This window comes from Equus przewalskii, chromosome 7 (genome assembly GCF_037783145.1).
Source record: "Equus przewalskii isolate Varuska chromosome 7, EquPr2, whole genome shotgun sequence".
Lineage (NCBI taxonomy): Eukaryota > Metazoa > Chordata > Mammalia > Perissodactyla > Equidae > Equus > Equus przewalskii.
In genome coordinates this window covers 42,971,263-42,998,851 of record NC_091837.1, presented here as the reverse complement: position 1 = coordinate 42,998,851, position 27,589 = coordinate 42,971,263, and the positions used below count along the sequence as shown (strand labels likewise).

The 27,589-nt window shown below is 38.8% G+C and overlaps 1 protein-coding gene across 9 annotated transcripts in view; it reads left to right on the top strand.

Annotated features, from left to right (window-relative positions):
- The first annotated feature begins 212 nt into the window (after positions 1 to 212).
- Positions 213 to 27,589, top strand: part of YES1 (YES proto-oncogene 1, Src family tyrosine kinase) — an 80,104-nt gene continuing 52,727 nt past the window's right edge. Inside the window, exons 1-2 of one of the 9 annotated variants that reach the window (XM_070629745.1) lie at positions 1,151 to 1,437; positions 14,410 to 14,629. In XM_070629745.1, coding sequence (XP_070485846.1) covers positions 14,584 to 14,629 — 46 coding nt within the window. In that variant the 5' untranslated portion in view covers positions 1,151 to 1,437; positions 14,410 to 14,583. Of the gene's footprint in view, positions 624 to 896; positions 1,438 to 1,505; positions 2,670 to 14,409; positions 14,630 to 27,589 lie in introns of those variants that run through there. The other 8 variants (XM_070629742.1, XM_070629743.1, XM_070629746.1 and 5 more) reach the window with 8 other exon arrangements.

Here is a 27,589-nt window from a genome sequence, read left to right as displayed (position 1 = left end):
TCCTGAGTTCCTAGAATACCAGAATACTGACACATGATTGTGCTATTTCATATTTGTCGAAGATGCTTGAATTAGAAACCACAGACAAAGGAAACCAACAGTTCCACATTAAGTTCTGATAACCCCACCAAAGAGGAAACACAGAGAGGAAGTTAATCTAAGAGTCTGACAGGGCAGAAGTGATTTCAGCAAACAGCCTCAACGTTCAGCCCATTCCGAGCCCAACCCTCATCTCCATCCCAGTTCCTTGGGGATCCTCTCCCTCCTCCAGCGACTGGCCACAAGGCGAACAGGAAAGGTGCTTGGATTCAGATAGGCAGGGATTCTAGTTGTGGCTGCTCCACTTGCTAGAGGGTCGCAGCCTCAGTTTCCACAGCTGTCAAACAGGATAACACCCATCCCAGTTCCCTCCCTGGGACGGGGCCAGGATCATATCAGAATACGCTGTCCCAAGAGCAGCCAAAGCCACCAGGACTGGGAGAGTCGCCAAAAGCACTCGGCTTCGGATCCCCCTCCCGGCAAGGCTGGTTCGACCTACAGTCAACAGGAAGCTCCTCGGGCTGGGACAGGATCCCTGACTCGGAAGGAGGCCAGACGCGAGAGTGGGGACGGCGATCCGGACGGTGAGGAGGGCGTTAGGAACGCCCCCCGGCTCTCGCGGCTGGGCTAAGATTTCACCATCGACGACAAAGGGTGCGCCAGCATGGTCCTGAGACGCACTCAGCCAACCCAAAACACTCAACCCTGTCCTCTCCCCCCAAAGACAAAGCCCCGAGCCCTCGGCGGGACAGAGCGAGGGCGACATCCGCGACCCCGACTCCACCTCCGCGGCAGCCGAGTCAGCGGCCCAGGGTCCGCGCGTGCGGAGGGGCGCCGCGGGCCTGCTCTCTGCGGGGAGAAGCGCCTCCTCCTCACGCCCCCTCAGCCGGCGCCGCCTCGGGAAGCCGCCCCAGACCCCGCCGCCATGTTGGGCCGGGATAAGTGACTCGGACTCGGAGGCGACGGAGCTCGCGGCGGGACGGCCCGCAGCCCTCGGAGGCGCGCGCCGGCGCCGGAAGGCGGGGGGCGCTCGAGCCGGGGGCGGGCGCGGCGCGAGTTCCGGTGAGCGGGCGGGCGGCGCGCAGGTAGCCGCAGCCCCCGCTCCGCCCCCGCGCCCGCCCCCGCCGGGGAGCGGAGGGGCGGAGCCGGGCGAAGGGGCGGGCGCCGCGCGGAGAGAGGTGGAGAGCGAGGCCGAGGGGTGGGGGAGCCCGGGAATTCCCTCCTCCTGAAGTAGCGAGTTCGGGGCCCGCCGTGCCGTCGTCGCTGCTGCCAGGCGCCCGGGACGTGGAGGTGGAGGAGGGAGAGGGCCCGCGGGCCTCGCCTCCGCCCGCCGCCCCCTCCCCGCCACCCCTCCCCGCCGCCGCCCGAGGGGCTCGTGCGAGCGCGGCTGGAGGGCAGGTAAGGACCCGGCGGGGCCTCGCGCGCGGACGCGGCCGACCCCGGCCCGGGCTGCACTAGGCCCCGGCGCCCGCCCGCCCTCCCGCGCTCGGAGGCGCCGCCACTCCCGGCCCCGGCGGCTCGGAGTCGGGAAGTTGGGGAGAAACTTCTCCCCCCGCGCCCGGCTCGCCCGGCGGGCGTGTCTCCTTCCCGGCGCTACCTGCTCGCCCCCTGACTCGGTCTCCGCCCCGTCCAGTCCTGCCCGGTCCCGCCCGGGTCCGACCTAAGGTCGTGGGAGCTTTGGGACACCCCCACCCGCTTCTTTAAGGTCGTGTGGGCCACCCGGCGAGGTGGAGGCGAGGTTCATTTTGGCTGGCCCGGCCGAAGTTAGGGGCGAGGGCAGCGGCCCCTCGCTGGCCCCGAGTTTGGGGGGGGTCTGTGTCCTGGTTGACGCCGAGCGGCAACTGTGCCGGGAGAGCGCGCGCGGGGGTGTGGGGGCGAGTGGGGGAGCCTCTCGCTTCGCTTGGTTTGATTGAAAACCGCAACATGTTAAAGTTTTCCTTTGTTTTGGGTTGGGGGTTGGGAAAAATGCCATTCAGCATCCACTTTTACAGTATTATTTCACCCCGCCTCCCATTTGGTTCGGTTCTCTGTCCGCATGTGTTACAGAAAATTTTGTTTTAAAGTGTGTTTTTCTTCTTGATAATTGCTTCCAGCTTCGGCTTTACTGGGCATGGGGCAACGTTTAAGAAGCTCTTCGAAAATCGAGTCCGATGTAGGGACTGATTTAATTTTTGTTTTCTTGTGAGCGGGACACAACCTAGTTCGGATTTGGTTGAATTATTTTCTCTGTAATTAATTGAAACAGATACGGAATAACATACGGTCTAACAATTTATAAATTATTAAAGTGAAGGAGTGAGAAGTCTAGTGGAATCACAGCTTTACGTTCATTCCCTTTATTACGTACATATATGTTCCTCTGGTGTGTGTTTTCACATAGATGATTTCACATATACACGCATATGATTGTGGTATACTCGTGCATTGTAACTATAGGATTACAGTGCCAAAGGTATCCTGATAATTCTAAGTGTGTTTAAACCATCCTGTTAAATGTCTAGTTAAACTACACACTAAGGAAAATATCACTAAATGTGTACATGTGACTGTATGCATTTAAGGCAAAATCTGATACCTTAACTAGCGCAATGTTTGGCACACAGTGGACAGGAAGCATTTTGAATGGGCAGGTAAGGAAGAAGTGTCTTGTATTAGAAGTCAAGGATCTTGTATGCATCATATATGATTTTCACATATTATTTTGTAAGAAAGTTTTATTTCACTAAGCCATATAGGTATTTTTTGTTTTTGCTAATATATGAGACTCCTGTCATAGTTAGATTTAAGAAAAGGGAATTGTATTTTGATTTTTGGACGTTAGCTAAACCTTAGTGGAGATTTTGAATGCTGGTTGACAATTCATAGGGTCCTAAATTTGAAAAAAACAACTGCCTTTGATCTGAATCTGAATACAAGACTGTTCAAAGCCATATTTCCAGGAGAAAACATAAAAGGACTCTTAAAATATGTAGTCGGCTGTAACCACCATAATGTTATAATAGCTTTAGTTTTGCAGTATGTTTTTGCTGACTTCATAAACCACAAAATTGACTCCTTTCTGTTCAACCGAAAGTGAAATTACAGCTTTGACCTATCTTCCTGGGATAGGTGGAATTTGACTTATGGCTAAAGTGTAATATTAATACATGGTTTAAGTTTTCTTTTTTTAATTCAGGAATTTCTTAAGCTGAAATATCAATGTCTATGCAAATAAATCTCCATGTAATGTTAAAAGAATAAATATTCTAAAAAAATAGCAATGACCCAGTATAAGTGAAATATTACCAGTGGGTGGTGTAAGACTTGTTTATACAAAGTTCAAATTTGCATCTTGTTAGGCAGTAAATAATTTTTTAATGTGAGTAATTTTTCTTTGTAAATGTATTTAGTTCTTAATCTAGTGAGTGTAGGGATCATTTATTAGTTCCTGTTGTCATTATAGTAAAAAAAAAAAAAAAGAAAGCCTAATATCAAAAATTTTAAAAGAGCAGTACTAAGCTCTGGTGTCTAGGAATGCAAACTTGGATGATAAAATTATATTAAAAAAAAATCCTGCAAGGAAATAATTTATATAAAAGTAAAGATATGGGAGGAGGGAGGAAGTTGTGATTGAGACCCTGCTTCTGAAGTTGTGGCAAAGTTCTTTTAACCTGGTGGTGGTTGGAAGGGTGTTGGCCTTAGTATAATTCGTTGTCGTGTATTTGTTCTGTGTGCTTTTCTGTATCTGTGTTTTAGTTTACATAAAACTTTTTTTCTCTTTTTTTAAAGAGGCCTGTTTATAATGTACTTTATAAAGTGTTTTAGATAAAGAACTTAACATGTGGTAACTGACTTTAGAACACTGCCAGGGCTGTCCTTTGCAAACAGGATTAGACTTAATAAATCATAATTGTCATACCAGCTAGTGTATATAACTACTTTAACATATGAATAATATATGTTAATTATGTTGATATTTTGAGGGAAGACTTCAGGTTTCAATAACTTTAAAAATCCTTTTAGACTTGTATTTTGTGACAAATAGGTAAGTAAAATATGTTAAACTAATGGATACTGTTCTCTCATCAAGTATAAAATATACCCTATTTTTCAGAAAATTATGTAACATGACAGTTAAAACTCAAAACTTAACTATGGCATCAAGGTAATAAGTCTTTAATCCAGTTTTACATTCTGGAACAGTAATTCTTTAGATCAGTAATTTCAGCCTTAGTCTTGATATTCTTAAGGATGTCATGAAATTCTTACCATACAATAAGTTTTCCTTTGCTTAAGCCTTATGACGATGTGCCATATGGCACCTAAAGGAAGAGTATGTTTTGTTTCAAAAGAAAGCAAATGACAGCATGGTGTTGGAGTTTCAAAAATGCTGAGACTCATTGCACTGTGCTACTTTACTTGCTTTATATAATGGCTTGCTGTTTCAGTTGTTGATGTTGTCGCTCTGCATTGTTGTAATGTAGGGTTGAAGAAGAGATCGCATCTCTGCCAAATTCTCACATCACAGGAACTTTCAGTCATGTTATAAGGTGAGGTTTGTGGCTCTGGCTTTGTTGTGTGAATATTTACAGGAAGTTTTAGTTAAGATCTTCCATTGTTCAGAACTCCTCATGGCTTAGGTCACCTTCAGTTCACATTTAAACACGTCTGTGATACAAATACAAGTTCCTCCAGCGAGGTGCAACTGCATTTCTTTAAAGGAAATCATCTGTTCCTATTCAAGTATCTTGGTATCTTGTTGGTAGTGTGTGCGGCAGTTTGTGTGTGGCTACGGTAGGGTATATATTATCTCTTTTCTTCCTCTCAGCTGCTCCAGCGCCACAATTAGGCTGAGTATTGCTCAGCTGCAGCTGCTGGGTGATTATGAACCATCCAGCTCCTGTCTAAACTCAGAGGCAGATTTAGCAATAGGAGCTATAGTAACAGCGGAGGGTGAAAGAGAAGAGCTGGTGCTGCTGCCAGTACCATTTTAACGTGTCTGTATGCCAAGGAATCGTTGGCTGCAGCAGCACTACTGTTGTCTTGGAACTAGCAGACTTGGTGGTAACAGATCCTGGTCTGGATTGGGTTTACTTGGTGTTACTCTTTTAAGATCTTGAAGTTCTCTCCAGGAAAGAGAGAGAGGATCTGGTAATTTCAGACTACAGGATAATGTACCCGACTGAGTTATAAGCCTCTCTGTGCCTCAGTTCCCTCCCTCAACCTGGGATAGCAGTGTCTTTCAGTTTCCCTTGTTTAATTATATGTATATGACTGCAGGTTCCCGGAAGCATGTGCCGTATACTCCGTGCTGCTGTGAGCTGTGTCTCTCAGAAGTGCTGCTGCTGTTCCTGTTGTTTGCAGGGTGGCAGGAGAGTTTATTTGCAGGTTCTTTGGGCTTCCTACTTTCTCCCAGGAAGTGGAACACCTTCAAGAGAGATTATCTCTAGATCTAGCTAGACATGACATATCTCTGTGGCTCCCTGAGTTTTGCAAGTAAGAACCCTAGATTCTTTTTCCTGTTGTTCTTTCTTATTGGAGTGTGAGAAGATGGACATCAACAAACGCAGATGCAACGTCAGCTGTATATGGCAAGCCCCAGACTGGAAGATGCCATAGGTAAATTTTGCTGCTTCTTGAAGTGTTGCTCAGTTTATAAACATGCCAAGCAAAGAGCAGCAGCATCTTGTCTTCTCCTTTACCACTACTGTCGGAAAATCTACAGAGACAATTCCTTTTGCTAATCCTGGCTTTGGAACTTGGTGGTTCAGGGTTTGGGTAATTTGGGATAGGGGATAGAGAGTATTGAGAGAAGCAGCACTCAAACTTGTATAACCAGAAGGAAGGAAGAGGTTCAGAAGATTATGTGCTTGAACGTTAATCAGTACACATTGTCACAGTGGCACCTACTTAGCAGGACATTAGGTATCCTATCACCTTAGTAGTGACCATCAATATTAAAATTATGACTTAATGTTCTTATCCTCCAAGGACATAATGTGAGTTAAAAAATGCACAGTTCTGTGGGATATTTCTGCTGGGTTATTGGAGGTCGGGGTGGAGATACGAAGCACTAGGAGGAAAGAACTGACCACTGGAACTTAAAGATTGTCGGTTTCAGCCTCTATTCCTAGCAATATGTAGACTTGGTTTTTGTAAATTAATTATGAATGTTAGTTACTTCTTTAATTTTTAAATGTAACTTTCAGTTTCTTAGCATTAAGTAGAAATTGGGGTGGGGTGGAGAAAGTTGGTGGCCTTTGCTGCATAAGTTAATACTTATAATTGTTCTGCGGCAAGTTTATTGATTTCTAACTTTTGTTCTGATGCAGTTAGTATGTTCCAGATAAGAACACTTTTGAAGTAATAGCAGTCAGGCATTTGAAAAGGAGCAGAGAAGGCAATATGTTGTAATAAGGAGAGGACTAAAAGAGAGAAGACCATCTGGATATGAATTCCACTCCTGACAGTGAAGAGCTGTGTGGCTTTGGTCAACTCAGTCAACTCCCTAGGCCTCAGTTTCACTATTTGAAGCAGGAGGTAGTTAGACTAGATGGCTTCTCATATCCTTTCAGCCTTATATAAATGTGTAGTTTTACCACAGTTGAAATTTTTACACTGATAAAGTTTTAAGGAAATGTTTCAGAGTCTACAATTTGAAATAAAATTAGATAGCAGGTGAGTAAAGCTTATAGTAGAAAACTGACCTGTGGGCTTGGTCCTGGACTTTCTCAAGCAAATGCAGTGTTACTCCATTCATTAGTGGACATTGATTAAACCCGCCGTATGACAAACACTGTGCAAGTTTTGATGTTATAAAAATGATTGCAGCATGACTGCTGCCGTCTAGGAATTCACAGTTGGGTGGACCTGGCTATGAATATGAAGCTCTTATGAATTTGAGATGTTTTTAGTATGGTAATCCATTACAATACTTCTATGTTTTTGATGGTATTATTGTGTGATACCTTTGAAACTCTAATAAATCCCTTTGCACTAGATAGATTTAGCCTCAAGTAAACTGATTCACTTCTCTAGGCAGGAAAACTTGATTTACTGTTTTTCTATATGTTAGTTCATTATAGATATTTGTGACTCACGTTCACAGGCTCTGCAACACCTGTGTAGAAATTTTACTATAAGAAGACACATTTGAAAGCAAAGTTTAAAAAAGCATTTCAGATTTATTTTACAGTAATGTAATGCAGAAAAATAATGACTTATTCATTGAAGCAGATAGTTGTGATGTCAGTTTACAGGTAATCATGACTATTGGGATGACAGCTTTGCCACATTGTATCAGGAAAATACTCACCAACATTAAAACATATTTAATTTTTTTAATTGACAAAAGGTCAGAGTAATTGTTTTGGATAGTTTTCTTTAATATTCAGATCAAAATAAAGCATGGAAAATTGAAAATGGTTAGCTTTTTAAGGTTTGCAAAATAGATTTTGGGGAAAAAAAGAAAGAAACTAAGATTATAAGTAGATTGTGTTCCCAAAGTTTGTAAGTTCTTTGAAAATCAGAATCTTTTCCCAGAAAAAGTCTTTTCTGTGAGGTCAGCCTTTCTGGTTAGAGTTTACCTGTAAAAACCTAACAAATGTTTCAGTGGTAAATGTGTTCTAAATTAAGTTTTGTGGGTTTTGTTTTTGTTTTTGTTTTAACCTGCTGAACTCTTTGAACAAATGAAATATTTGGCTGAGTAAATGTTCTGATTACACAGTAGATGAACCCATTGCCTTGCCAGTCGCCCTCCCTCTCCACCTTCCCAGGTCCTCACTATTTAAAAACCACTCTGAGTTCCATATTCGGATGCCAGGACTTTCCCAGTGAGGCCTTGCTGTTAAGCTGAATTTAAGTACAGAAGCTTCCCGAGGTTCTCCCACCTGCTTGCTAGGCACTGTGAAGTGTACCTCCTACTCTAACCCCACAAGAGAGTGTGAGGAATGGGAAAACTTTAAAAGATTGGGGATGATGAGCAAAAATGAGGAAAGTAAAAGAGGGCTTGGGAAAAGGAGGAGTGGATGTAATGTGGGGTTCATAATTTTTCCATTTGCATCCTTTTTTTCTGTTTCCTACTCATTTACTCTTCTTGGGCGTTGAGGAAGGAAGGAAGGAATCTTGTTCTGTAACAGATGCTATGCTTTACATCCATGTGCATTATCACATTTAACTTAAATCTTTGAAATACCTTTCCAAAATACCCAGAAAAATCGTGAATGTGGTAGGTATTTATTACATATAAAGAAACTGAGGATCAGAAAGAATATGTAATTTGCTAAGGTCGCATGACTAGTGATTGGGTGGAACTAAATTTGAATATAAGGCTAACTGACAGCAGTCCTGTTCCCTATAAGACAACTTCCTTAGGGATAAGGAGCAATGATGGAAAGGGGAATTTTCTTATCTTTTTCCTTCTCCCTTAAACTACATTTGTCTTGGGGCTGAGAATTCCCAACCACTCTCTTTTCTTTCTAATGGAAGTACTTTGTGGTGCATATTTCATAATAGGTGTCAAGGTCAGGTATTATATGAGCTGAAAAAGATGGGTTATTACACTAACTAAACTGTAGCAAATGCTGTCCTTTTGTAAGTTTGGGTTTGTAAAGTGTGTATATAGTCTATATGTATAATCAGGCCCTCTCTGTCTCTTTGTGTGTGTGTGTGTGTGTGTGTATAGTTTGTGCTCAAATCTGTCTTCTGACTCAAAAGCTAGATCAAACTTCTACTGTACAATATTGCCTTCGTTTCTACTAATTCTATCACTTATTCCTAGATGAGTTAGTAGAAACAGATGGAAGGTCTGCATTGTCTAGATGGTCTTCCATGACATTTCAGACACGTGCTGAAGAAAGAGAGCAGCATTTGCCTCTCAGTGGGATGGCAGTTTCCTACACTTTCATACAGACTCACCAACCATTCAAAGCTTCACTTCCTTCTGGAGGAAACAGTGGGATTCTTCCATACTGGCTTATTCCTGTAAATCTTATTGTTACATGAGTTCCTCACTCTCTGGATGAAGTCTCATCTAAAGCTCCAAATGGAAATTTTGTTTGCTACTCTTTTGCCACTGTGTCAAGTTCCATTGACAGTGATTTCCTTCACCACCTTACAGGCCTTTTCTTCTTTGGCTTCCTTTTATTTCTTTTGTATCTAAGAATGTACCCTTTATCCTCTCTAATAAGCGGGAGCGTTGTCTTCTAGTGGAAATACTAGTTTCATTTTGTAGCATTATTATCCCACATAGAGTATCTACAGTGCAGCTCCTTCACACATTGCTCCACCAGTTCCGTCGTTGCCCGTGTTTATTAAGTCTACATAAGTGTTGGCAGATAGGTTTTAAACTGTTGTGCCAATTTTGAATGATTGGAATGGCTGCCGCTAGAATGTAAGCTCCATGAGGGTAGGGATCTTTGTTTTGGTTATAGAACTTATCCCAAGCATCTGGAACTCCAAGAAGTTGGAGTTTAATAAGTAGGCACTTATTAAATGTTTAAAAAAATTTTATTTATTTATTTTTTTGATGAGGAAGATTTGTCCTGAGCTAACATCTGTTGCCAGTCTTCCTCTTTGTGCTTGAGGAAGGTTGTCGCTGAGCTAACATCTCTGCCAATATTCCTCTATTTTATGTGGGATGCCTCCACAGCTTGGCTTGATAAGTGGTGCTAGGTCCATACCTGGGATCTGGGTCTGTGAACACTGGGCTGCCGAAGTGGAGGGTGCAAACTTAACCACTATGCCACCGGGCCGGCCCCTGGATATTTTTAAATGTAGGAAAGTGCAGCAATAGCTGGCAATGTTTGCCTGCCATGAGCTTGGGAGAAAGAAATGTCAGCAAATAGCTAGCTCCTCACTAAAACTCATACAGTAACCACAGATGTTTTTTACTCAAGACTTCTTGGAGTGGCAGGCCTGGTGCTAAATTACTGGCATTAATGCTTGGGATGAATTCAAATAAACATTCTACTTGAGTCTTATGGAGAAACTGAGGTTTGATTTGGCAGTGACTTGTGAATGTTAAACAGTAATAGGAAAGGTGCTTAACTATCCATAAGGGTAGTTACCCATTTACAATAAGGGGGTTCCTTTTCTATATATCTTAGTCTCTGAATATATTTCTAGCAACCATGCTTCTTAAAAACTCTGGCACAGTCGGTTACCCGTACATTACATTGATGTAAGTGAGTCATATGCATGTATCTGGTTTTGAGTAGAGCTGGGAAAAATAGTCCTTGGCAGGGCAGCTACCCTTCGGTGAGAATTTCACACCATAGAAAGGGAGAGTGAATTTTTGGTGGAAAGGTAGCTGTCTCTGACACACAAAGGGGCAGGAAGTAATCTAGTAGTTAAACAAGTTAGACACCTATATGGAAATACACTATTTGGTTGTATAAACATGGTTAGAATATTTATTTGAAAGGTGTGGACATAGATGGTATCTTCTTCTTATTTTTTTTTTTTAAAGATTGGCACCTGAGCTAACAACTGTTGCCAGTCTTTTATTTTTCTTTCTTTCTGCTTTTTCTCCCCCAATCCACCCAGTATATAGTTGTATATTGTAGTTGTGGGTCTTTCTAGTTGTAGTATAGATGGTATCTTCTTAATTCAGGCAGCAGTTAATATAGAAGCAAACAAGTTGTGATGGAAAATGTAAATATCCCAACACCTTTTGGAAATTTGTTTTTTATAAGCAAAGCATCTGGAAAAATTTAATTTCATGCTTTAGGTGGTAAAGGAAGCTGTAAAGGTGTTTGCTATTTTGAACTTAATTAGGACCAACAGAAAAAAGTTAGTGATGTGCAAATTCTAGAAAGAGCCTTTGGAGATAGGGACCATATATTAAAAGTAATAAGAAAGGTAATTCTGGACTTTAAGGAAATGTATGCCCTAGACTTTAAGAAATGTTAGAAAACTAAGAGTCTATGGTTTTAAGATTCTAGGGGCAATATACCACCTAAAGGAATGAAAAGTCTAAAAATGCCCCAAACTTTTTTATATGAAAAGCTTGGGAAGTGCTCTCGTAGGGGAGAGGGTCGGAGTAGAATAAGGATTGTATCTGCATTTGCATAGCACTTTTAATGATTGAGGAAAGACAGTAATTAGCCATATCAAGGATATGGTGGGGATATGGCGGGTGGAAATTACGGTGGAGCTAAAGCCTTCCCCCTTCCCCACATCTCACCTCACACCTCCCCTTCCCCACTACACCCCCAGAGCCACTCTTACTGGGGCTTAGTTTTTGTTTTTGAATTTTCTTTTTTTTTTTTTTTTGATGAATAGAACTTACTAAGTCAGAAGGAGGAACTCATAAAAAAGGCCAAGTAAAAGAGAGAGTTAGGAATCTCTTAGGATATTGTCAGAGGATGAATAGGATTTTTAGAATGATCAGTACTTAGAAGAAAGAAAAACCAATGATAACACAGACGATTCTTAGAGCTAAATTCACAGCCAGATGTAAGAAGGAAGCCACAGATCCACAACTTAGGAAAGTTGAAATAATAGGTCACAGGGAACACCTAGCATATCCTCTTTTTAATCTCCTAACTTCTGTAACAACGGGATGCTCTTTAAGTTAGAAAAGCTAGAAAAAAAGAGTAAGAAAGTAGATGATAGATAGTAAAAGGGCCTCTAGTTTCACCTGATTTCAGGCTTCTAGGTCCAGAAGAATTGTGTCTGAAGATTCTGAAAGACATTTCTGATATTCCCAGGGCCCCACTAGTTGTAGAAAAATCAGGGGACAGACATCTCAAAAAAAGAGAATTGAATAAATGATGCCTTCAAAGCTGAATTTTAATAAATACAGATGCTGAACGTGGCCTTGTGTCCGGACAACATTCTCTAACAGCTTATTAAACAGTTGCCATTTATAACAATTGGAAGGTTATGAAGAAGTAATTTTTAACGGTTGTCCAGCAGTGCTCTATTGAATCCCTGAACCACCTATCTTTGGAGTTTGATTAAATGCGAAAGCTAGATAGTCTGTCAGTGATGTTTTTCCTGTGGGTGAGTGGTTGGACCCAATAAGCTTAGTTTCCTTCTGACAGTAAGAATCTGATTCCTTTTCTACTTTTTCATTTTTTGTCTGTTTTATTTTTCCTTTTTGCGATTGTCTTTATTTATTTTTTTTTTGAGGAAGATTAGCCCTGAGCTAACATCTGCTGCCAATCCTCCTCTTTTTGCTGAGGAAGACTGGCCCTGAGCTAACATCTGTGCCCATCTTCCTCTGCTTTTTTTTTTTTTTAATGTGGGACGCCTACCACAGCATGACTTACGATGCCATGTCCACACCCGGGCCACTGAAGCAGAATGTGCAAACTTAACTGCTGCGCCACCAGGCCAGGTCCTGATAAAGTCTTCTAATGGCACAGTAGACATTGCTTTTTCTTTTTGATGGTATTCGGAGCTAGGGATATTAGCAAGTTCAAAGCTCTTTTTATGTATTTCCACATTTTTTTTTTTTTATTTGAGGAAGATTGAACTGGAATATAGAAGCATGCTTATTTATCCCATAACATCTAGGAACATTGTTTTATTTTTAGTTATTATGTGACTAAAGATACCTTAAAGTTATTTTAATTTGCTTTTTCAATTGAAGTCTATTGTGCATTTTTCCGTGTGGTGAACTACTTGCTCATAACCTTTGCCAGTTGTACTATTGGGTTGTCTTTTCCTTATAGATTTTTAGGGATTCTTCATATAGTATGGGTGTTAATCCTTTGTCTTTATGTTGCAAACATTTTTTCCATATCTGCTTGTCTTTATCCCGTCTAATATTTTCCTTTTATCTTAAAAATTTTTCCTTTTATAACCTCTGGATTTTGTGTTTTAAGAATACTTTCCACAGCTGACAATCATTTTTAAAATTCTATTTATACGTTTTTGTTTTGTTTTATATCACAAATAATTTAGCTTTTTACCCTGGAATTTATATTTATAGATGTTGTGACATAAGAATTCAGTTCTTTTTTTTTCAGATGATAAAGCTCATTAGTGCTATTTATTAAATCTATCCTTTTTCTTCTGATACAAAATGCTACCTTTAGCATTTAGAAATTCTTTTACTCTCAGGCCTGTTTCTGGGTGCCCTTTCTCTTCTGGATTGTTTATTCCTATGCCAAAACCACATAGCTTGGTGATGATAATCATGACCGTGATAACAGGAGCAAGAGCAGCCGCTAGTGTGTATTGAGTATTGCCTGCGTGCCAGTCACAGCGATAAATGCTTTAATATATTTTAACTAATTCATTTCTCACAAAACCCTATGAGTTAGGTGTTCTTTTTCTTTTGAAAATCTGGCTTCAATGTTCTGACATGTAGTCATTTTATTTAATGAAAACATTTTCTTTTTTTTGGTAATATATGGAACGCGTCATGAATTTGTCATCCTTGCATCCTTGACCATGCTAAAACTTCTCTGTATTGTCCCAATTTTAGTATACTGCCAGAATGAGCGCTGAGTTAGGTATTGTTAATATCTTTATTTTTACAGATGAAAAAGTAGGCTTTGAGAAATTAATTTATTCGAGTTACAAGCTAGGACTGTAACCAACTCTAACTCCAGAGACTATACTCTTAACTGTGAGGTTGTGATTACTAAAAGGACAAATCTCTTCATTTTTCTTTTTTGAAAATTTCTTGGCTGTTGTTATGTATTTATTTTTCCATAAGAACTTCATTGTGATTATGATTTAGACAATGTTAATTACTTTATTTAGGAAGAATGGACATCTTTATAATAATGGATCTTACCATTTAAAAATAAGTGATATGTTTCTGTTTATTGAGGTTCTTTATAGCCCACAGAGCTTTTCTTCTTAATAGAGACTCTGAACATTTTTTCTTGTTTCTCGTAGGTATTATTTCATCCGTGGTTTAAAAAAAACTTATTTGGAAATAATTTCAGAGTTACAGAAAAGTTGCAAGAATAGAAAGAATTACAAGAGTGCAAAAAGCTCCTAGATCCCCCTTACTCACATTTACCAGTTCACATTTAACCACATTTGCTCTTATTAGTCCCTCCTTGTGTATATGTATGTGGGTATTCCCCCTTCCACCACCACTTGAAAGTTAGCTGCAAACATCATGTCTCATTACCCTTAAATACTTCAGTGTGTATTTCTTAAAACCAAAGACATTTTCTCACATAACCATAGTACAATTATCGAATTCAGGAAGTTTAACATCACTGTAATGCAGTTATCTAATATGTAGTTCTCGTGGGTTGGATTGTTTTCCCCCAGAAGCTGTTTTAAGTCCTAACCCCAGTGCCTGTGAATGTGATGTTATTTGGAAATAGGTTCTTTGCAGATGTAATCAAGTTAAGATGAAGTCATACCGAGTTAAGGTGGGCCTTAACTCACCTAATCCAATGTGACTGGTATCCTTAGAAGAAGAGGAACATGCCACTTGCAGATAGAAACACCCAAGGAGAATGCCGTGTGACAACAGAGGCAGAGATGGAAGTGATGCAGTTGCGAGCCAAGGAACCCCAAGGATTGCCAGCCACAATCAGAAGCTAGGAGGAGGCAAAGAAGGATTCTCTTCAGAGATTGAGAGTGAGCATGGCCCTGCTGACACCTTGGTTTTGGACTTCTGGCCTCCAGAACTGTGAGAGAATAAATTTCTGTTGTGTTAAACCGTTTTGTTTTTTTTTTTAAACAGGAGTTCTTAAGAAACTAATGCAGCAGTCCATAATCGATTTTTTCCCAATTGTCCTAATGGTGTCCTTTGTAACAAAAATCCAGAATCCAATCTACTGCATTTAGTTGTCTTGTCTGTTTAGTCTCCTTTAATATGAACAGTTCTTCTGCCTTTGTCTTTCATGATGTTAATATTTTTGAAAAATCAGACTGCTTCTTTTGTATGGCGTACCTCAATGAGGATTTGTCTGATGTTTCCTCATGATTAAATTCAGATTATCAATTTACGGCAAGAATAGTACATGAGGGATGTTGTGTCCTTCCTGGTACAGCCCGTTAGGAGGCACACTGCGTTAGTCTGTCCCATTATCGGCAGTATTAACTCTGCTTAGGTAAAGTGATATCTGTCAGGTTTCTCCGCTGTAAAGTTAGCATTTTTCTCTTTTTAATTAATAAGTAATATGTGGGAAATAGTTTTAGCCTCCATCAATGAGTCTTGCCTGAATTGATTATTGCAATGATGGTTGTAAAATAATACTTTTCCAACTCTATAATTCCTTCTATGTTTATTAGTTGAGATTCTGTAAGAGAAAACCTTCCTTTCTCCCTCATTTATTATCAGAATGACTTTGGATTCTTTTTTTGTCGACAGGTTATAATCCGTTTATGTCACTCTTAATATTGGCGCTCGAATTTATACTATTTTTGGCCAGCAAGAGTCTCTTCAAGATGGTTCCTGTGTACTTTTGATATATCCCCGTCATTTTTTGAGTACTACTTATTTTTTTGGTGTAACATGTCACAGGCTGATCTTGTATTTACCTTGCCTCTAGCTTTGGAATCTGCCACTTATTTAAGGAGTTCTGGTTCCTTTTATCAAATGTGTATGGTTTTGAATGATTTGTTTTTGAATTATATTTTACAACTGGCTGTTTTTAGTATATTAAAAAACTACTTATTTCTCTCTATATTTTATAATTGCAAGGGTTTTAGGAGCTCTGTGCTAGGAATAGGGACAAAGACCAAATATGTATTTTTAACCACAGTGTCACAGTAGCTCCTGGCCACATAAGGCAGTTGAGTACTTAAAATGTGGCTAGTCTAAATTGAGATGTACTGTAAGTGTAAAATATACACTAGACTTTGAAGACTTAGTATGATTTAAAAAATGTAAAATAATTCAACTTTTTATATTGATCACATATTGAAATGATAATATTTTGGATTTATTAGCTTAAATAAGATATTATTGAAATTAATGTCACTTGTTTATTTTTTACCTTTTTTAAATGTGGCTACTAGAAAATTTAAAGTTAGATATGTGGCTCATATTACATATCTGTTGCATAGCGCTGCTCTAGAGCCAGGCTGCCTGGGGGTGTTTGTGATCTTGGACAAGTTATATAATCTCTATGCCTCAGTTTCCTCATCTGTAAAGGAAGAGTAAAAGTAGCCCTTACCTCATAAGGTTGTTGTAAGGATTAAATGGATTAATATGTGCGAGAGTACTTAGAATAGTGCTTGGCATATGGTAAGTGCCTCACATTATCTTACTATTCCCAGTAAGAGTGCAGACTGCACAAGGTCTGGGACTTTGTTTTGTTTACTGCTCTATTTCCATTTGTTAGGCTCTCAAAAATTTTTTCTTTTGAGGATTAACCCTGAACTAACATCTGCTGCCAATCCTCCTCATTTTGCTGAGGAAGGCTGGCCCTGAGCTAACATCCATGCCCTTCTTCCTCTACTTTGTATGTGGGATGCCTGCCACAGCATGGCTTGTTAAGCGGTGCCATGTCCGCACCCAGGATTCGAACCAGCGAACCCTGGGCCGCCAGAAGCGGACCATGCACACTTAACTGCTTTGCCACTGGGCTGGCCCCTCAAATATTTTTTGAGTGAATGAATATAGAATTTTTGAGTAAACTAGGTAATGGTTGGAAAAGAGGTCTCTTGATAGCCCAGAATGTCTATAGAAACAATATTACAACCAGGAAAATTGCAGTTCCTAAAAGGCAAGTGGCCTGGACTGCTCTCTTAGGATAAGACAAATTAGATATATTTTGAGATTAAAAAGCTGAAAGTTTCTCATTATTTTATTATTTGCACTGCATTTTTAAGACTATCCTAGACTCTCAATAAAAATTCTCTAAATCTAAAAAAACCCCTGCAATATTATAGTCAGTGATCAGATATCTGGTGGTGGGCAAGGAGAGGATGCTGCTGGTGGTCCTTGGTGATCATCATGTATTAGGGATTTTTTAATTTTTTTCAAGATTTATTTTTTCCTTGTTTCTCCCCCAAACCCCCTGGTACATAGTTGTATATTTTTTTAGTTGTAGGTCCTTCTACTTGTGGCATGTGGGATGCTACCTCAGCATGGCTTGATGAGTGGTGCCATGTCCATGCCCAGGATCTGAACCAGCGAAACCCTGAGCCGCCCAAGCGGAGCGCACGGCCGTAACCACTCAGCCTCGGGGCCAGCCCCTGTATTAGGGATTTTTAGTGCAGTTACTTCCCCAGAAAAACTCTGTAATTTGCTAGTGACTGGATAATGCTGGTGTTTGCTAGTATCCAAGAGAGGCTTCTTGAGGGTCGGAAGAGAGATTTACCTGACTCAGAACTTCTTCACTAGATGTTTCCCTTGTTTCCACAACTTCTTGACTCCATAGAGACCCCGAAGCAACTCAGTCGGGATTTGGCTGACGGCAAAAAGTAAGAAGGAAAGATTTTCCTGTATGCTTTGGAAGAGATTGAAGAGCATAGGACTAATTTATTCTTGACAAGTGTCATATAATTTACTATGAAATATATAATACTTATGCTTTTTTGATGAATTCTTTTGACAATGTTTAAACTATTTTCATGCTTATTGATTTATTTAGGTCTTCTATCTTTTAACTGAGTTAACTTTAGTAATTTCCATTCGCCAAAGTATACTCATCCTTTTCATCTAGTTGTTAAAACTTTGTTAGCAGAGAGTTATACACAGCTCCCATATATAGTTTTCTTAAATCCTCTGTGACTCAAGCACTCTTCTCACACCTAATACTGTGTACTCTCCCTTTTCGTTTCTTAAGATTAAATCTAGTGATTTATCTGTTTCATTGATTTTTTATTTGTAAATCATATGGGAATTTCTTCAATTATAATGAAAGAAAAATTAAAAGAAAAATTAATGAATTAGAAACAACAGAAAAAAATCTCAGTATGATTTACAACTAAAAATCCTCTTTTTGGGTTTCTTTGGTTTTTGTTTTTTCCTAAATTTTAAATACTTGTCAAAAAGCAATCTGCATGTTGAATAAAACAAAGCAGAAAGATGAGTTTATTGCAAGGCTTTTGACCTGCAAGCCGGGAAATGCAAAGCCACGGGAGCATGAGTTGCTCACAGCCTGAGGGATTTTTACGGGTAAATTTGGGAGTTATTTGGCGTTTTCAGCTGATTGGTTGCCCAGTGGTCTTCTTCCCTATCTGGATCAGGGTAGCTGTGTTAGGGGAACAAGGAAATTCAGATATGGCTTGAACAGATTTGACATTTGGGGATTGGCTGGTGTCCTCTACCAATTTCTGAGAAAAGCTGTAGATTCCTGTAAGGTTAGGTTAAGTTTCCTTTATGCACCTCTTTTGACATAAGTGGTCCATTTTAGTTTGGTTCTGCATATTTAATTCATTTGTTTGTATTCCTTTTTAGTAATAGGTTTGTAGGCTGTGAATTTTGCTCTGAATACAGTAGCTCTGTATAGCTCTGAATAGCTGTAGCTATGTTAGAAAGATATGTAGATATGTTAGATATATATGAGAGATACGTAGATAAGTTAGAAAGTTATTTTTATTTTATAATTTCAGTTTGTGTTTCCTTGTTGACACAAGAGTATTGGATAATGAAAAGCTTTACATGTTTATCTTATTTCGGGAAACTTGAAAAAACACTCTTGTGTACCATTTCTTTAGGTTTTGTATCATATATTCTGTTGTCAGTACTCAATAAAACAACCTAAGAAAATTGTTTCCAGTCACAAGTAATTTCTGCATGTATAGATAAATTGCTTCATGGAGTTTTAAATATCTATTTCCCAAACAAATAATATTATAAAGTGTGGGCCATAGTAATGCAACAAATGTTGATACAATTCAGTTCAACAAACTTTTTTGTATAATTGCTCTGAGCAAACAAATACTGCCAATACTGCTGTTATATTCTGCTAAGAGCACAAAATAGTATCGGGATTATAAAAAGTCTTCAACTGTTGAATTCTAATACAGTTTTCCACAGAATATTTGTGGCTCTAGTTGGAAACTTCCACTCCTTTATATGATAAACCTTAAAAATCAAATATGTTAATTTTTTAATGACTTTTTAAATGTGGACATATATACACAATATAACATGTTTTAAAAAATGATTTCAGAATTGAAATAGTATAACACAGAAGTAAGGAACAATTCAGAAATATTGTACCGAGGTTCTGGCTTTAATTCTTACATCATGCTAAGGAACTAGAGACTGAGTATAAGTGATCATTTATAGCCCAGAGTCAAAGGCTCCTCTTGTAATATGAAGGTAGAAAGAAAGAAAACTTCCATTTTTTTTTTTTTTTCCAATTAAAACCTTCGTGGGGCCAGCCCTGTGGTGCAGTGGTTAAGTTTGGGCACTCCACTTCGGCAGCCCGGAGTTTGTCAGTTCAGATCCCAGGCAGACCTATGCACCACTTACCAAGCCATGCTGTGGGGGCGTCCCACATATAAAATAGAGAAAGATGGGCATGGATGTTAGCTCAGGGCCAATCTTCCTCAGCAAAAATACCCAAGAGAACCTGAAAAACTTCATCTCCTTTTAATGTGACTGCTTCATTGGACTAGAATGAAGCTGTTCACACTATTTACACATTAATCTTTTACTCCAAAAGCCAAAGCAGGCAAATTCATACTCTTTGGAGATTCAAAATGTAAATGGATGAAGTTCTTCAGAAAATACAGTATGTAGATATGTTTGATTTTATGACATAGATAACACTCCTTGGAGCTCAACTCTATAAAAATTTGATATGTACCAAATCCTGTCTTCCCATAAATTTTCACTTATTCAAGTTCTCTAAGGTTCCTACGTATTTCTAAGTGGAAGTAATAGCAATTACTAAATAAGTAATGCAGAAAACATTAGCAATTGTTGTTGCCCCCCTGAATTGTTAAGATGGTGTCAGAAATGTCTGGAAATGGTCAGCATGCATTTTGCATTTCTCATGTAGCTGCTGTTTTCTTGTCACCCACCGTACTGACATTTTGAGGCTAGAGCAGTTGTTGAAGTCATAAGCAATTACCAAGTCTTCACAGCTTAAAGGAGATGTAGATAACTAGTAAATTAATCTGATATATGTTACTATGGATTAGGTTTATTTTTACTCTGGTAATTTTTTATTATATTTTACAGTCTTTATATCTCCACTCCCTTCCGTTAAAGAAGCCAGATTCAAATATTAATTTGTTGAGTAATATTTATCTTTTGAGTCAAGTCTTAAACATTGATGGCAAACAGGATCTTTAATTCAATTCCAACAAACTTTAAAAAAAAGATTTACAGCTACTCCAAGCAGGTAGCATGTAACTTGCCCCATGTTAATTAAGCTTTTTAGGAGCCAGAAAGGAAAGTCTGCCCTCTCCTGTTTATCAATTAAGTATACAACTTCTTTAGACAACTTGAGAGAAATATTGTATTGGAGGTTTAAAGTTCAATGGCAGATCAAGAGTAGATAGAAACGCACATTCAGGAAAGGCCTGGTCCGGGTGGGATTTGAGTAGGTTTTGAAGGATAAATAAAATGGACATTTCAGAGGGAGCTGATAACTTGAACAGAGACATAGAGAAGACAGAGAAGGCAAGACAGTTTCTGGGTTGTAGTAAATAGGTGTACTTCAAGCATGGGAATAAAGGAATAAGTATTGATCATATACTTAAAAGTGATGGCTTTCAACATCACAGTGAGTACTCATCACCTGGGATCTCTTAAAATGTAGGCTCCTCAGTTCTGCCTCCAGAAATTCTAATTCAATAAACCTGGACTGAGAGCCAGGAATCTTCATTTTTAATAAATACCTCAGGCTAATATAATGCAGATACTGTGGAAAAATTGAAAATAGAGACACATTTATACAACTTGGAGCTTTTAAAGATGTTCAGTTTGACACAGTGGTAAACCACTGGAGCTCTGAGGTCTTGCTCTATGACCTTGGACAAGTTACCTCCCTCTGTTATCAGGTTCTGCATTTGTAAATAAGAAGAGTAACAGTATTTATTTTCTTAGGGTGTTTTGAGAATTAAATGAGATCCATTTCAAGTGCTAAGCACAGTGGCTATAACAGTAACTGTTCTGTAAGTGTTAGCTGTTGTTTTTGTAGTTATTGTTGTCATCTAATTAAAAGAAATGTATTTTTTTACTAGATTATAATTAAATTCATTAATTTATCCTACATGCTTAATCAGACTACTTCTTGGTGTATTACCTTGTGTTTACTTGCTTCCTTTACTCATTCATTTATTCATCAAAACGTTTTGAAATGTAGTGAATGTGCGCAATATTAGACATACAAAAAATATCTGTCGTAACTGCCTGTTCTCAATTTGCTCACATTATTGACTTTTGTTTTAGTGATTGATATCTAAATACATGGTTAGCAAATTCAGTACTTTCCACTTTGGGGCAAAACAATATAAAGTAACAATTCATTAGACTTTTAATTCACTTAAAAATGCAAAAGTGGTATAGAATTGTCAGGGGGCTTTAATTAATTTAAAGATAGAATTTTAAAATGGAACAAAAAGCTATACTTTTAAAAACATTTTTAAAAGTACAGCATTTTAGGGGCTGGCCCCGTGGCCGAGTGGTTAAGTTCGCACGCTCCGCTGCAGGCGGCCCAGTGTTTCGTTGGTTTGAATCCTGGGCGCGGACGTGGCACTGCTCATCAAACCACGCTGAGGCAGCGTCCCACATGCCACAACTAGAATGACCCACAACGAAGAATATACAACCATGTACCGGGGCGGGGGGGGGGGTTTGGGGAGAAAAAGGAAAAAATAAAAAAATCTTAAAAAAAAAAAAGTACAGCATTTTAGATTTTTTCTTTTAAAATCCATTATTAGAGGGAAATTTGAGAGTATCACAGCTTTCAAAAAGCAGAACTTTTGACTCGAAATCTTTCCCATTGAGATATTCATATACAGTCATTTCTCATTATTTGCAGTAGTTATAGTCTAGAAAGCCACCATGAATCTTGAATTAGTGGATACTAAACCATCGCTCCTAGGGGAAATACAAGGTTAGGTTTTTGTGATCCTCTGGTTACAACATTTTCATCAACTGATCAATACATAATCTTGTTCTGTGTGTGCTTCTGTTTAAAGACACCATTACTATATTGTTGATTCATTAACATTGAACTCACAAACAGCACTATATCTCATGCCTAAATGAAGCTTATCTAACATACATTTTCTCTGTAAGGCACGCCACAGCCTTCTTGGCTTGGAAACACTAGACAACATTTCATCACTAACACCTGGAGACCATTTTAAACAGTGACATCACCAACGAAAAGCATAAAAATGAAAAAAAAAAAGGCACTAATAGACTGTGGAAAGGACACTTGTTTACAGTATAAGAGCTTTGTTTGACCAAAATTGGGAATGTGTGGATCTGGCACAGCTCGGCACGTGTCTGCAAATACCACGGAAGCGTCACGAGCATTGATTTGGGGGTTACAGCTAAATCTTAGCAAGCAGGCTAATTCACAAATACATAATTCATGATAATGAGGATTTATTAATGATGACTTTCTAAAATTCTACTGAGGTCGTAATAGTTTATAACATTGTGAAATTTCACTTGTACAATATTATTTGTCAGTCACCATATATACGTGCCCCTTTACCCCTTATGCCCATCCCCCAACCCTGTTCCCCTCTGGTAGCCACTAATCTGTTCTCTTTGTCCATGTGTTTATCTTCCACATAAGAGTGAAATCATACAGCGTTTGTCTTTGTCTGGCTTATTTTGCTTAACATAATACCCTCAAGGTCCATCTATATTGTTGCAAATGGGCCGATTTTGTCCTTTTTTATGTCTGAGTAGTAGTCCATTGTACATGTATATACACCACATCATCTTTATCCATTCATCTCTCGATGGACACTTGGGTTGCTTCCACGTCTTGCCTATTGTGAATAATGCTGCAGTGAACAAAGAGATGCATAAGTCTATTTGAATTGTTGATTTCAAGTTCTTTGGATAAGTACCCAGTGGTGGAATAGCTGGGTCATATGGTATTTCTGTTTTTAATTTACTGAGAAATCTCCATACTGTTTTTCATAGTGGATGCACGAGTTTGCATTCCTACCAGCAGTGTATAAGGGTACCCTTTTCTCCACATCCTCTCCAACATTTGTTATTTTTTGTCTTGGTAATTATAGCCATTCTGATGGGTGTGAGGTGATATCTGATATCTCTTTGTAATTTTGATTTTCATTTCCCTAATAATTAGTGATATCAAACTTCTTTTCATGTGCCTATTGGCAATCTGTATATCTTCTTTGGAAAAAAGTCTGTTCATATCCTCTGCCCATTTTTTGATCAGGTTTTGATTTTTTGATGTTGAGTTGAATGAGTTCTTTATATATTTTGGAGATTAGCCCTTGTTGGATATATGATTTGCGAATATTTTCTCCCAGTTGATTGGGTTTTTTTTTTTTCATTTTGTTCCTGGTTTACTTTGCCTTGCAGAAGTTCTTTAGTCTGATGAAGTTCTATTTGTTTATTTTTTTCTTTTGTTTCCCTTGCCTGAGTAGATATGGTCTTCAAAAAGATGCTTCTAAGACCAATTCAGAGAATGTACTGCTTATATTTTCTTCTAGGATTTTTATGGTTTTGGATGTTACCTTCAAGTCTTTAATCTGTTTTGAGTTAATTTTTGTGTATGGTGAAAGATAATGGTCTACTTTCATTCTTTTGCATATGGCTGTCCAGTTTTCTCACCACCACCGTTTATTTATTTATTTATTTATTTAAAGTATGCTTTTTGGTGAGGAAGATTGGCCATGAGCTAACATCTGTTGCAAATCTTCCTCTTTTTTTTCTTTTTTCCCCTCCCCAAACCCCAGTACATAGTTGTATATCCTAGTTGTAGGTCATTCTAGCTCCTCTCTGTGGGACACCAGCACAGCATAGCTTGATGAGTGGTGTGTAGGTCTGCACCCAGGACTGTGCAAGTGGACTGCGTGAACTTAAGCACTCAGCCAGGGGACTGGCCCCCACCACCATGTATTGAAGAGAGTTTCCTTTCTCCATTGTATGTTCTTGGCTCCTTGGTCGAAGATTAGCTGTCCACAGATGTATGGTTTTATTTCTGGGCTTTCAATTCTGTTCCACTGATCCATGTGTCTATTTTTGTACCAGTACCATGCGGTTTGGATTACTGTAGCTTTGTAGTATATTTTGAAGTCAGGGATTGTGATGCCTCCAACTTTGTTCTTTTTTCTCAGGATTACTTTAGTTATTCGGGGTCTGTTGTTGCTCCATATGAATTTTAGGATTCTTTGTTCTGTTTCTGTGAAGAATGTCATTGGGATTCTGCTTAGGATTGCATTGAATCTGTAGATTGCTTTAGGTAGTATGGACATTTTAACTATGTTTATTCTTCCCTTCCATGTGCATGGAATATCATTCCATTTCTTTATGTCATCATCGATTGCTTTCAATAATGTCTTACAGTTTTCATTGTATAGGTCTTTCACCTCCTTGGTTATATTTATTCCTAGATATTTTATTCTTTTTGTTGCAATTGTAAAGGGGATTGTTTTCTTGAGTTCTCTATTGGTTTGTTATTAGAGTATAGAAATGCAGCTGATTTTTGTAAGTTGATTTTGTGCCCTGCAACTTTGCTGCAGTTGATTATTTCTGTTAGTTTTCCAGTGGATTCTTTAGGGTTTTCTATATATAGAATCATGTCATCTGCAAACAGCGAGAGTTTCACTTCTTCCTTGCCAATTTGGATGCCTTTTGTTTCTTTTTCTTGCCTAATTTTTCTCGCCAAAACCTCCAGTACTATGTTGAATAAGAGTGGTGAGAGTGGGCACCCTTGTCTTGTTCCTGTTTTCGGGATGACTGTCAGTTTTTCCCCGTTGAGTAGGATGTTGGCTGTGGGTTTGTCATATATGGCCTTTATTATGTTGAGGTGCTTTCCTTCAATACCCATTTTATTGAGAGTTTTTATCATAAATAGATGTTGGATCTTGTCAAATGCTTTCTCTGTATCTATTGAGATAATCCTGTGGTTTTTATTCCTCATTTTGTTAATGTGGTGTATCACATTGATTGATTTGTGGATGTTGAACCATCCCTGCTTCACTGATATAAATCCCACTTGATCATGATGTATGATCCTTTTAATGTATTGCTGTATTCGGTTTGCCAATATCTTGTTGAGGATTTTTGCATCTATGTTCATCAGCGATATTGACCTGTAATTTTCCTTCTTTGTGTTGTCCTTGCCTGGCTTTGGGATCAGGGTGATGTTGGTCTCGTAGAATGAGTTGGGAAGTGTTCCATCTTCTTCAATTTTTTTGAATAGTTTGAGAAGGATAGCTATTAAATATTCCTTGACTGTTTGGTAGAATTCTCCAGAGAAGCCATCTGGTCCTGGACTTTTATTTTTGGGGAGGTTTTTTTTTTTTGAGGAAGATTAGCCCTGAGCTAACACCTGCCACTTGTCTTCCTCTGTTTGCTAAGGAAGATTGGTCCTGAGCTAACATCTGTGCCCATTTTCTCCTGTTTTATATGTAGGACACCTGCCACTGCATGGCTTGATAAGTGGTGCATAGGTCCGCACCCAGGATCTGAACTGGCAAACTCCAGGCCGCTGAAGTGGAGTGCACAAACTAACTGCTGCACCACGAGGCCAGCCCCTGGGAGGTTTTTGGTTACTGTTTTGATATCTTTACTTGTGATTGGTCTATTCAAATTCGATATTTCTTCTTGATTCAGTTTTGGAGAATTTATCCATTTCTTCTAGGTTATCCAATTTGTTAGCATGTAGTGTTTCATAGTATTCTCTTATAATCCTTTGTATTTCTGTGCTATCTGTTGTAATTGCTCATCTTTCATTTATAATTTAATTTATGTGAGCCTTCTCTCTCTTTTCTTAGTCTAGCTAAGGGTTTGTCGATTTTGTTTATCTTCTCAAAGATCCAGCTCTTAGTTTCATTGATCCTTTCTACTGTTTCTTGGTTTCTATTTCATTTATTTCTGCTCTAATTTTTATTATTTCCCTCCTTCTGCTGACTTAAGGCTTTGTTCTTCTTTTTGTCGTTCTGTTAGGTGTAGTTTGATGGCTTATTTGAGATTTTTCTTGTTTATTAAGGTGTTCACTAGCGTGTTGTTTAGTCTCCACATATTTGTTAATTTCCCAGCTTTTTTCTTGTAGTAGATTTCTAGTTTTGTAGCATTATGGTTGGAAAAGATGCTTGATATGATTTCAATCTTCTTAAATTTATTGAGGCTTGCTTTGTTTCCCAACATGTGGTCTATCTTTGAGAATGTTCCATGTGCACTTGAAGACTCTGTATTCTGCTGGTTTTGGATAGAGTTTTCTGTATCTCTCTCTCTCTCAAGTCCATGTGGTCTAGATTTTCATTTAATTCCTCTGTTTCCATGTTGACTTTCTGTCTGGATGATTTATCCATTCATGTAAGTGGGGTGTTGAGGTTCCCTATTATTATTGTGTTGCTGTTAACTTCTCCTATTAGGTCTGTTAATAGTTGCTTTATGTACTTTGGTGCTCCTGTGTTAAGTGCCTGTGTATTTATAAGTGTTATGTCCTCTTAGTGGAGTGTCCTGTTTATTAATATACTGCCCCCCTTTATCTCTCATTGCCTTTTTTATCTTTAAGTCTACTTTGTTTGACTGAAGTATGGCAACATCTGCTTTCTTTTGTTTCGCATTAGCTTGGAGTATTGTCTTCCATCCTTTCACTCTGAGCCTGTCTTTGTCTTTAGAGCTGTGATCTGTTTCCTGGAGGCAGCATATTGTTGGGTCTTGTTTTTTAATCTGTCCAGCCACTCCGTGTCTTTTGATTGGAGAATTCAATCCATTTACATTTAGAGTGATTATTGATATCTGAGGGCTTAACACTGCCATTTTATCACTTGCTTTAATTGTATATTATAAATATTAATTTCAGTTGATACATATAGAAGCTTAGAAAAATCTGTGTGGAGGCTGGAGAGCAGATACATTAACTCACTCACTTCTCACTATTTTATCCTCAGTTTTCCAATTCCACTAAATTGAACTTTCAGATTCAATTTTGTTATAGCATTACATCCATGTTTATTGCTAGAGAGGTGTAAAAGGTTGTGATGGTTTTTCCCACGTGTTTTCTCCACTGAGGGTTTCTTTTTCTGTTCAGTTTGGAAAAGGTATGAGGAAGGCATGTAGAGTGTGCTAGTGTAAGTTTTGTAAAGTGTTTTTGAGATCTTTTCCCAACTTTCTCTTTGGGTCTCTAGCTAAAGTATGCTGTGTAATTTAAAACTTTCCTAGAGTATCCTTAAATCTTTTTCCTTTATTAAAAAAAAAGATTACCTTTGTAGTCTCTTTTGCATCATTAGCTATTGAGATCAGAAGCTCAGAAAGTAAAAAATAGAGATCCTTTTTACATGTTTTATGTCGATATCATGTTTTCCGTTCATATAAAATTTAAAATCAAAGTGTAACTTAACACTTGACAAATTACTAATATATCCTTATTATAGCTAATTCACTTAAGTCAAATAATTCTCTTAAAACATTAATAGCTTTTATTTAATGGATGGAGTAGTAAGCCCCAAGTGTTTTGATTGCCCAGGCTCCCTCATTGCCTAAGGCTGTCCTCACCATTTCCTGGTT